Source organism: Pogona vitticeps, chromosome 4 (assembly GCF_051106095.1).
Source record: "Pogona vitticeps strain Pit_001003342236 chromosome 4, PviZW2.1, whole genome shotgun sequence".
Lineage (NCBI taxonomy): Eukaryota > Metazoa > Chordata > Lepidosauria > Squamata > Agamidae > Pogona > Pogona vitticeps.
The window spans coordinates 182,152,922-182,164,802 of NC_135786.1; the positions used below are offsets into that span (position 1 = coordinate 182,152,922).

At 42.3% G+C, this 11,881-nt stretch overlaps 1 protein-coding gene across 2 annotated transcripts in view; it reads right to left on the reverse strand.

Moving 5' to 3' along the window:
- The window catches only part of ARHGAP28 (Rho GTPase activating protein 28), a 90,461-nt gene extending 79,319 nt beyond the window's left edge, over positions 1–11,142 (reverse strand). The window contains exon 1 of one of the 2 annotated variants that reach the window (XM_020793485.3): positions 10,842–11,142. In XM_020793485.3, the coding sequence (XP_020649144.3) occupies positions 10,842–10,969 (128 nt within the window). In that variant the 5' untranslated portion in view covers positions 10,970–11,142. Of the gene's footprint in view, positions 1–10,253; positions 10,368–10,841 lie in introns of those variants that run through there. The other variant, XM_078391542.1, reaches the window with a different exon arrangement.
- Between the last annotated feature and the right edge of the window lie 739 nt (positions 11,143–11,881).

The window sequence follows — 11,881 nt, forward strand, 5'->3', positions numbered from 1 at the left end:
AGACTTTCTCATCGTTTCTTCTAAGCCTAATTATTCAAGAAGTTCCAGAAGCTAGAGGAAACATCATTGCCATAAAACTGCCCAAATTCTGAGATTGATGCAGCTACCTGTGATCTAGGGTGCCCTATTCTGGCCTCTCACACACCTCAATTAAGAGCTCTCATATGGGCCATTCTTAATCCAACTCGAAAGAATGAACCAGCTCTCTTACCATCTCCTACTCTACGTACTACCAGTACACTCATGCAGGCTATGTTGCAGATCTTTTACAAAACAATATAAATTCAGAAAACAAATTTAAGAAATGATTTGAGTTAAGCCAAAAGGCAGGTGGTGCAACAACTGGTATAGAACTATTTCACAGAGTGAAAATATTGCGCAGAAATCTCTAAACAGAAAGAAGCTTAAATCCTATTGCTACTCCTGCTTAAAGTAGTTCCATAGAATCAATGGGATATATGTAAGTGTTGACATAGTCTACATTCTGCAATTAAATCAGTGGCTGAAATCCTGTTGCGCATCTCTGCATTTTCAACAGTGATGACATCACCTTCAATGGCAAACTACTGCTGATTAAATGCAAATTTAATGTGCACATGAATTGTACACAACATGATGAAGTCACACACACCCTAAAACTATGAAAGGAAACATTTACTCGGTGGTGATCTGCCACTGCTGATAATATCATCAACTTTGTGAACATGGAACTGTGCAACAGGATTTCAGCCATCAAGTCCCATTTTAATTGGGATTAACAACTAAATTCGTCTGGCTCCGACGTTGATGACATTTTGGCACCAGGTTAAAACCTTCCTGTTCCAGAAGGCTTTTAATTGAAATAACATCAACTGTGTGTCCTGATGATGGCAATTTTAATTGTATTTTAATTGTATTTTAATCATTTTATATTTTATTGTATTGAATTTTAATTGCTGTAAGCCGCCCAGAGACCTCTGGGTAGAGTGGGTGGCATATAAAATAAATAAATAAATAAATAAATAAATAAATAAATAAATAAATAAATAAATAAATAAATAAATAAATAAATAAATAAATAAATTTAGTCTGAAGTTCTCTTAAAGCACTCAGAACTGGGTACGGTACTGCAAAATATAATCAGACTAATGCAGAATGGGAGAAACAATTATTTTCTGCAACTGAGACTACGGCTGGAATTCAGAAATGCAACTATACACTATGTGAGGCTGATACTATCAAAGAAATTGTGTTTTTCTCAGAAATTTAAAAACTGTGATGACCCAAGATGCCCTGAGGCTGCCTTGAGGGCGTGAGATGAGAAGAAATCGTTGACTTCTGAACATTGCCACGAGTGGGGAGATTTTAGTTTTATTCTAGGGCAGAGCTAATCTTAAGAACAAGTCATCAAGTGCGGGCATGCAAGTGATAATGGTAATGGTAAACATCAGCCTTGATATAGTTGTGCTCTCCAGATATAAGGCTGCAGTCCCAGCCTTATTAGAAAGTATATTAGCATACTATAAGTGTAATTTTTTTAAAAATTAGTTTTTTACCTAGGCATAGGCAGACCATGCAGTACCTTATTCCACCACTAGACCATGCAGTACCTTATTCCACCATTACCTCTAGAGATGGGGGTGTTCGTATAGGAATACGAACACCCCCTCACAGCTATCCACTTGTCAGCCTGGCAGGGAGACTCATCTTCCCTCCTTCTTCCAGGAGTGGTTAGTCGACCGCAAACTCCAGAGTGATTGGAAAGAGAGTGGAGCAGGCGGCAGCAGCATACTTGTTAGGTCCAGCTGTGCAGGGATATTCATATTCATATACGAGTACCCCCATCTCGTAATTACCTCCTTCCTTGGACCATGCCAATAAAGGTAAAGGTAAAGGTTCCCATTGTAGAAAATACCTATGTAGAAAACTAACATTACCACGAAGGTTCCCCATAAGTTGTGCACCTGCACATATATGACTCTGCCCCCCCCCGCACAGCCTTCCTCCTCCTTTGTACATTGACAGTACAGTAATAGTTTTCAGCCCCTTTGATTCTGGTTGCTACAGAACCTCATGGGGGAGAATTGCACATACGCATGGGTGAACTTGCACACACAAGGGACAGAGCCCCACCTAGTGGGGCTGAAAATTAGAGGGAATATTGATTACCACCGTAACAGGTGTGGTGAATAGATGACTCCTTCCATATCCTTTATACATAATGGCTCTTCATTGAAATGTTACAGATTGTTGTCATCCTTGCATTTCATGGCAGTTTATTGGGTTGTTGGCCACCTGCAGGTAATTACTGGGAGTGGGGTGGTTCCTTGGGTGAGCATTGTATAAAAGCACATGTGTGTTTTAATAAGCGTTCTTGTCCTTATCTTGTTGACTGGGAATGCTGAATAAAAGCATGCTGACTTACGATGTGGAGTTATGAATCCACTACTTAACACCAAGAAAAGCAAAAATAAGACTTCATGGATATGATGCAGTTGATTCTACTCAATGAGTGCATACATCACAATAAATTTATTAGTTTTACTAGAACAATCCAACTTGGGAGCAGAGGAGGAAAAAGTGGAGGCAGATACAGAGCCATCTATGCGTACTGCAAATGGAAGCCCTGAACAAAAAATCAGATCAATCTATGAATATCAGCAATTGTTAGTATTCAGTCTAGGAATATTTATTTATTTACAGGATTTTTTAAGTTGCACCATTACCAATGGTTTCTGAGTGGCATACAACAATATTAAAATTTTAAAAACATTAAAACCATTAAAACTAGGCAATATTATAATACTATATATTAAAAACAGTCATTAAAACATTACTATTAATAAATCCTGCTGCTCATATGACCAACTAAAGGATACTATTTAATTACAATGCTGGCTAAACAGAAAGGTCTTTGCCTGGTGCCGAAAAGCCAACAGTGTTGGAGCCAGGTGGATCTCTATAGGGAGGGTGTTCCAAAGTTAGGGGGCAACAGCCGAGAAGGCCCTATTTCAGCATTCCACCCCCCTCACCTCTTTCAGGGATGGCACCTTCAGAAGGGATGCCTGGCCTGATCTTAGAGGACGGGCAGGCCCATATGGAAGAAGGCCGTCCTTTAGGTAACCAGGTCCAAAGCCATTTAGGGCTTTACAGTGGTGTCTCGCTTAACGGGTGCTCCGTTTGATGACGAAATTGCTGGACGCTGATGGGTCTGACCTTGGGCTTCCAGGGTCAGACCTGGGTGTAGGAGCATGTGCGCAAAGGAGTGGGGGTGCTTGTGCTGGTGTGCTCGCGCTCATGTACATGCGCAAAGGGCAGTGTGGCACTCAGGGGGCACTCATGCGCATGTGTGAAGGGTGGGGGAGTGCTCATGTGGGTGCAGGAATGCAGGCTATGTGGGGGGAGTGTGTGCGGGGGTGAGGGGAAGGTCTCTCTCCACAGCCCAGTCCGGCTCAGGCCACGGCCCAGCACTGGGCCACGGACCGGGGGTTGGGGACCTCTGCATTGAGTCCGGGCATGAGTTCAGAGCTTGGACTGCCACACCTGAATTGGTAGAGAATGAGAGGTAGAACTGGGTGACATCAGCATATTACTGATTCACCAGCCCAAACCTCCTAACAACCTCCCCCAGCGGTTTCATGTAGATATTGAATAGCATGGTATAGAGCCCTGAGATACCCTATGACAAAACCACCATGGATCAGGTCTACCGTCCTCCAGCACCACTGCCTGGACTCGATCAGCCAGGTAGAAGCAGAACCACTGTAAAACGGTGCCTCCCATTCCCATCCCAGCCAATCTGTCCAGAAGGACACCATAATTGATGGTGTTGAAAGCCGCTGAGAGGTCCAGGAGAACCAACAGGGTCACACTGTCTCTCTCCCGGGAAAGGTCGTCAAACAGGGTGACCAATGCAGTCTCCGTCCCATAACCCGGCCTGAAACCCGATTTAAATGGATCTAGATAATCTGTTTCCTCCAGGAGAGCCTGGAGTTGCTCAACCACCACACATTCCAACACCTTGCCCAGAATTATTAGTATATCTAAGAATCCTAAATGTAGATCATGTGGCTGAAGCTCAGAATAGTTAATGGACTTCATAATTTTTTTGTTTATTTTCTGAAAACACATCATACTAATAAAACACAATTAAAATAAAAGAAACTACTCTGGTATATTAACTTACACACATCTTGGAAGCAGTAGAATGAGAGGATTGCCACTGGCAATGTTCAGATGCAATGATAAACCATTATTGTGAGAATGGTCTTAGCCTCCCCATATATACACATGCTTCCCCATTCCATTGCCATAGCAAGGAGTCATTCCAAAATTTTTACTTCTATTTTTGATGAGCTGTAATTTGTTGTGTGATTGAAAGTTGGTGCATTGTTTTAACTATAGTTTATTTAAAACAAAGGTGGCTGGATAGCATGGTAGTTTAAGTATGATTGAGAGTTCAATGTGCCACTGTGCCTCCTGCGAGTACAGCCAGCCTGTGTGGCCTTGGGCAAGTTGGCAGTCCCAGGACACCCCCAGAAGAAGAGTATAGGAACCTACTTCTAAGTATTCTCTACCTGGAAAACTCTGAAAAGATTCGCCATAAGTCAGAATTGATCTGACAGCACATGATGATGAAGATGGTTATTATTTAAATCAAGCTAATTTCAAACCATAGTTTAGAATTCTTCTTTGATTTTTAACAAGTTATCTTCTGATTAACCACTGTTCAGGGTTGAGGCACTGAGTAAAATCTTCATGGCCATATAGATGAAAGAGAATAAATAAGCCGGGTGGAAGCTAGACTTATTTCTGTCATAATATACCTTATAATAAACCTTATCTTGATGTCCTAAGTCACTATGTCACTAAGTTAAAATTTAATGTTCACTTTATTGATTAAAAAAATTACTATCTTGAGAGGGGCAAGAGAAGAAAATATGCTGATTAACAATACAATATACACTTCAAACATCTGGAAAATCAATTTCAAATTATTCTGCTGAATTCATATAGAATTTTGAACCATTGTAACCTTAGCTGTAAATTGAACTTTAAGGTCTTGTTACCTTATGTTCTCAAACATACGGAAAAAATGGTACTTTTTGGTCTTCTTTTTGTATATTGTTGTCTTAATGCTGCAAGAAATGAGCGTATTACAATAAATACAGTGTGATTCAATTACAGTAATATTAGGAAGAGGACAACAAAACAAATAATAAAGAATCTGAAAAAGGAAAAGGGACACTAATTTAAACAAAAACTTTTTTTAGCCATTGCTAAAACTACATCTACACTTGCTTTCATTCATTCTGCATTCCTTTGGACCACATGCTGAGGTAATACAACCTCTTTACACAGCATGTTTTGGAAACACAGATGGAGTTTTTGACTGCCCATATGGCAAAAACTAGTTATTGCGACCAGACAGCTGCAGGAAGTGGGCAATGTTACTAGCAGAGCCATTCCTGAACAATGTGTGTGCATTTTTTTTTAAATGCAGAAGCTTCTGTAATTTTTTAAAATATATTGCTTGCCTTAGGGTCTGTCTTTTAACATATTATTGATGGATAATTTACAAACAATATCTTATTTGTATTCATTCTTGGATATTTCAGAGATGTCAGCACACAAACAAGTTTTGAAGCTATTGGTGGAAGTTTGTGCATAAAATCTACTTCTTGGCTGAACAGCAGAAATGTTCTTCTAAACTCATTGGGCTAGACTGATTGATTGATTGATTGATTTGTTACATTTATAGCCCGCCCATCTAATCGTACCGACTACTCTGGGCGGGTAACAACATATCAAATCTAATACAATTTAAAATCATAACAACATTTTACTAAAAAAACAAAAACAAAAAAAACCCACAATAATCCAGATGGGAAAAGGCTCAGAGAACAAAATCAGGCGGTGGATGGAGGAAAGGCTTGCTTAAACAGACAGGTTTTCAGTTGGCATTTGAAGATGCCCAGAGAAGGGGCCATACGAATCTCAGGAGGGAGGCTATTCCAAAGATGAGGAGCCACTGCCGAGAAGGCCCGGCTTCTCATTTTTTCCTTCTGGGCCTTCCTCGGCGTTAGGCTCCTCATTCTCACCTCCTGGATAGATCGAGTGATATGGGTAGACCTAGGTGGGAGAAGGCATTCCGTCAGGTAACGAGGCCCTAAACCGTTTAGGGCTTTATACGTAAGTGTTAAAACTTTGAAATCTACATGGAACCAAATGGGCAGCCAGTGCAAGGTGGCCAGAGTGGGAGTAATATGTTGGTATTTCCTTACCCCAGTAAGAAGTCTGGCCACCACATTCTGTACCATCTGGAGTTTCCGCATAGTTCTCAAAGCCAGCCCAAGGAAAAGAGCATTACAGTGGTCTAATCTTGAGATTACGAGCACATGGACCAGAGTGGTGAGCGACCCACCATCTAGATAGGGGCGTAGCTGGGCTATCCGCCAGAGATGGAACAGCAGTGCGGACCACTGATGTTACCTGGGATTCCAAGGCAAATGCCTGGTCCAGATGGACCCCCAAGCTGCACACCTCACTCTTCGCGGTGAGAGTCACCCCCTCCAAACCGCTAGTGCTAGGCCCACCCACCCTCAGGACCTCCATATTGTCCGGGTTCAGCCTCAGCCCATTTTCCTGCATCCATTGCAGACCCCAGGCAGCACTGCAGGGACACAACGGCATCCACTATAGTTGGCAAAAAGGAAAAGATCCAGACTGGTAGGATTACTCCTGGTTGCATTTGGGACCAGCCTTTAGCAGAGGGAAGGGAAGGGAAGGGAAGTGAGATATTTTTGCCAATGCTCACTGTGCTGAACTTGCAACAGAGTTTCAGGACCTCTGGAACAGTATGTATAGGCTTCTACCAGAAGAAATATAAAGATAGGGAGAATTGTGCCAATGGGAACTCTGGATCCAATCCATAGTCTTTTTACTCCTTAACAAAGAAATAATCATTTCATCCATAAAAGAATGGAAATGTATTATTGAGTCATTTCAATTTCTCAAGGTATAAACCTGGCAAATTCAGGAGTCTGAAAGTACACTTCAGACAGAACTTATTATATATGTAAATACATCACTAAATACAGCACTTATAAGGATGTAATCCATATATCTCCTTCCATGAATTAAGCTCAGTCAGTTTAGTGGAACTTCCATTTGAGTAAACATGGACAGAACTGGATTTTTTAAAAAGTCATACATTTTGAGAGGGCAGTTACACATGTTCTGAACGCTATCTTTTAAATCAATGGAACTCTTCCTTGGGATCAAATAAGCTATATAGCCTAGTTTACATGAACTGAGAAAGTACACATCCATAAACAAAAAAACATGCTGGTACACTCTAGAATCTTACTTCTATTGCCTAATAAACCAAACACAAGTGTGGTAGCATGAGAACACTCCTCGTTTTCACTCATCTGGTTGAACAGACATGATATTTTGCTGTGGAACTTTCCAGAAGACACATGTCAGTACAGGCTGTCATATACCAACATGCTTGGAGTGGAGTTTTCTCTCTTGCAGCCCTATATATGTAGAAATCCACAGTCACCACAGGCAATGCAAGAGACAGCAGCAGTGGTATTTACAGTGGAACCTCAACTTACAAACATCCCTACCTATGAACATTTCAACCTATTAATGTTTGCAAAATTTTTCTTTGACTTGCGAATGGAGCTTCGACTTAAAAACACAAAAAGGCAGGGAGAAAGGGCAGGAAATTTGAATTTAGTGTACTAACTGTTGGTGGCGAAGAGGCTGCTTCTTTGTAGCTCTTCCACCCCAGCTGTTAGGGAAAGGGATGCAGTGAGGGTGACCCAGAGCCAGGAGGCTTGAGCCTCCTGGGTGCTCTGGTGGAGGCAGCGGAGCGCTGGGAGGCTTGAGCTGGCCGGGTTTCTTCAGCTGCTCGCCTCCCAGCCCGCCTCCTGCTCGCTCCTCACCACCCTCCGCCATTTGAATTTCCCACCATCGGCCCACGGAGGGTGGCGCGGAGCAAGTGGAAGGCGAGCTGGGAGGCGAGCGGCCGAAGCACCCCCACCAGGCTCAAGCCTCCCAGTGGCGGCAGTCACAGCAGCAGTGGAAGCCCAGGAGGCTGAGGAGACTGAGGACTGTTAAAGAGCTGCTTTTTCCTTTAAAAAACTGTTCTGGGTTGGTTTTGGAAGGTGGGTTTGGACTGGGGGAGGGTTATGTTTCTTTGCTGTGTTGTCTTGTTTTTGGATTTGTGTGTGTGTGTGTGTGTGTGTGTGTGTGTGTGTGTGTGTGTGTGTGTGTGTTTGCAGTCCCAGCGTGGGACATGCTCTATTTATTTTTATTTTTATTTTTGGTAATTTTTTTTTTAAATGCCGGAACGGATTAATCCCATTCCCATTCATTTCAATGGGAAACGGTGCTTCAAATTAAGAACATTTCAACTTACAAACGCAGTTCCAATATGGATATAAGTTCGTAAGTCGAGGTACCACTGTATTTGTGCTTGTAACAGGCTCTTCTCCTTGGACAAGATAGGGTATACAGGGCCTTTCTTGATGAAGAAACAACTTGTGTATCTCACCACGAGAGAAGTCCTCAAAGGCAGGATTGTCTTTCTTGATACTGAAGGTGGGAAGGCAGAACATTCTTCAATGAATCCATTACACCCTAGCAGTCCACACTACTCATATTCTAGGCCATCACACTCTGCTATTGACTTATGCAGCCATGTAAGGATTTCACTTATTTGCTAAATTTATATCTCACTCATCCAAATCTGGATCTGCCAGTCAACTAACAACCATTATATATTACACAAAATAACCATTTACTATAACTCACAGTATCAGGTGCAATTACCATGAACTTACTATGACCTTACTATCAACTACTGTGAAATAAATGTGCTGTAAAATAAATCTAAAGTAGCAGAAAACTAATTATGACCATTAGTCGGCTATTTCATGTTAAGAACAGAAAATGAGACAGAGAAGATGCCGTTAACCTATCAAAGGCCATTCAGAAAGTTCCCTGGAAGAATAAAATTTCCCAGTCTTTCTACATTGACACACAATGATGACCACCACTTTAAAATTGACTTGGCCACAACATGGTTGCCATAAAATGTGCACTGGCCATTGTTAAAGTACAGAGAAAGTAGCACCAGGTTTATTAGGAAAAATTCAGAGAAACGAAACAAAACAAGACAAGACAAAAACTTGTGGCACCTTAAAGACTATTATATTTTAATGTGAGCTTTTGTGGACACCTCCACTTTGTCAGATATATGGAAACAGAACAAAATGTTGAATGAAATATCAGTTTCATAAGTAGAACCAGGTTGTTACACTTATTTACCTCAAACTCTATAATTTGAAAGATATTTATGATATTCCCTCTTCTGCTATTTTAACACCTTACTTTTACTTACTTTTAATATTCCACTTATCAGAAACACATTTAAACTTATTTCTAAAAATTTCCATAGCACAAAACTTATAGGGCGGTCCCAAACTGCAACAGCACTAGAAACCTTCATGCACTAGAAACCTTCTCGTACATACCATTTGCAGCCCTTAGCTGCAATCAGCTTCATATTTAGAAGAAAGGTCAGTTTTACTGAGAGCAAAGGTGTTGCTAGCAAAGACATTACTGAAACGATTTCCTATATCAGCAAATTTATCTGGGACAAATGCAAGGAATGTTGCCAAGATGCACACAAACGTTGTGAAATTTCTGCCTCAGGGGAAAAATACTGGTGGTTGGAGGAAACCTCTTACAAATGACCTCTTGTGAGTTTGTGTGTGCTAGATATTTTATAATGAATTGGGTGTCTTCTACCCCTGCTTTTATTCAGTGCTTCGCTGCTGAAATTATTTTTACTCATCCAGTGGAATGAGAAAGGCTAGGAGTCATTTATATGCATAATGCCTATGTATTAGGACCGCCTAGAGTGGTCCTAATCCGACCAGATAGGCGGGATATTAAATAAATAAATAAATAAATAAATAAATAAATAAATAAATAAATAAATAAATAAATAAATAAATAAATAAATAAATAAATAAATAAAGTGCGTATACAGTGATAAAGGATAAGGCATTTAGTCTACATCGTTATACACACTTACTATGAGAATAAGTATGAATGAACGCAATCGGACAGAACTTCTAAGAGAACATGCACTGCACTGCGCTGCGCTTACTACAGAGGCAAGCATAACCTTCAAAATACAAATGAAATGCTGATTGCCTTCTCTCTCTGTGCGCGTGTGTTGCTGAATTGCGCACCTTGTCAATAAGTGACCATTTCCCCCTGGCCGCTCCGCTCATTACTTCGCAGCGGGTTATCTTGATACTAATCTCAGCAAATAAACTTGATCCCGCAGCAGCTCTCCCACGACTTTAAACCGAGCTGCTTTGACCGACGCCACTCCGCTGACCCTCGCCAGCACTTCCCTGTCTCGGGCTCACTACGAACACGCAGTTCAAAAAGAAGGAAAAAAAAGAAAGAGAGATTTCCCCCCGGTGGAGGCTAAGCATGAAACAATAAGAAAAAGCTGGCATAGCAAACACGCACACGCGGGGGGGGGGGGAGGCGGTTGGAATTCCTCACAAAGGGTGACTCAAGACTCTCCCAGTCTCTCTCTCTCTCTCTCTCTCTCTCTCTCTCTCTCTCTCTCTCCACACACACTCACACACACACACACACACACACACACACACACACACAACGGCAGCGTCCGGCGCTACAAGCAGCCTGCTGAGGGATAAGTGACCTTCCTCGAGCCATTTCCTAAGGACAAAAGCTCTCGCCAGGCGACAAGCGCTTCTCAAGGCTTTCTCTCTCTCTCTCTCTCTCTCTCTGGCGCGCTTTACCTGAGAGGTGACCGGCTAGGAGGGGGACTCCCGGGAGTGAAGTTCGCCTCCCCTCGACCGGGCAGCCGGGATGGAGTGTAAGAATGGTAGGCTGTCAGAACCACGCTGCCCGAGTCTTTGATCTCCATTATCGGAGGCGCATGTCTTGCTCACGAAACGGGCCCGCCGACGGAGAAGTTCGCCTTCGGCATGAACGGCTCGGCTACTCGGATCAAAGGGACGCGGTCAGAAAAGCCAAGGCATGGCCTTGCCCTTTAAGAGACCCCTGCTTTGCCTTGCCTCTCTCCCCCCCACCACCACCACAACCTCGCCGCCTGGCTGCTGGCGGTCGCTGGGCAGGCGAGACAAGGCGCTTCCTCCTGCCAGAGCAGCTAAATTAGCATAGCTTCAAAAAAAAAAAAAAAACACCGCCCCCCAACACACGCCTCGCGCAAAGCAGGACCCGCGCTTCCAAGGAAATTAGAAACCTGAAGGAATTCCTCAGGCACAGATGCTGAAGGAAGCCCAGCTCTCGTTCTCTTTCTGTCTTCCATTGCAAAGTTTTCCCTCAAGGGAAAACTCAAAGACTGTTTGCCGTCCCAAAGCAAGAAGGAAATGCAGTGGAATTCTTCAAAGGTCGAACAACTGTTATCTGAAAAAGACACCCCCCCTCCCACTACCCTTGGGTCCGGTCCAAGGAGAAAATTTTAGGAGCAACCTCTTCACCACTTCTGTGGTTTGGAAAGATTGTGCTGTGGACGGGGTTACAAGAAATAGAGGTGACAGAGCTGAGGCGAAATCATGCTGTTCTTTTCACAAGCTCAAGATATGGTAGCACTGAAGAAGAGCATTCATAGGACGTTTTGGATTTCCAAGATGGTCACATTCTGTTTTGAAATCTAGACGATCCAGGAAAGTTAATATTAAAATATAACAGTCTTTAAGATGCCAGGACGTTTTTGTTTTTTAATGTTTACTTTGTTTTTGCCTGATACGCTTGCACAGACTAACACAGCTACCTCTTCTAAAACTAGACTATAAAAGATACAGTACTATAAAAG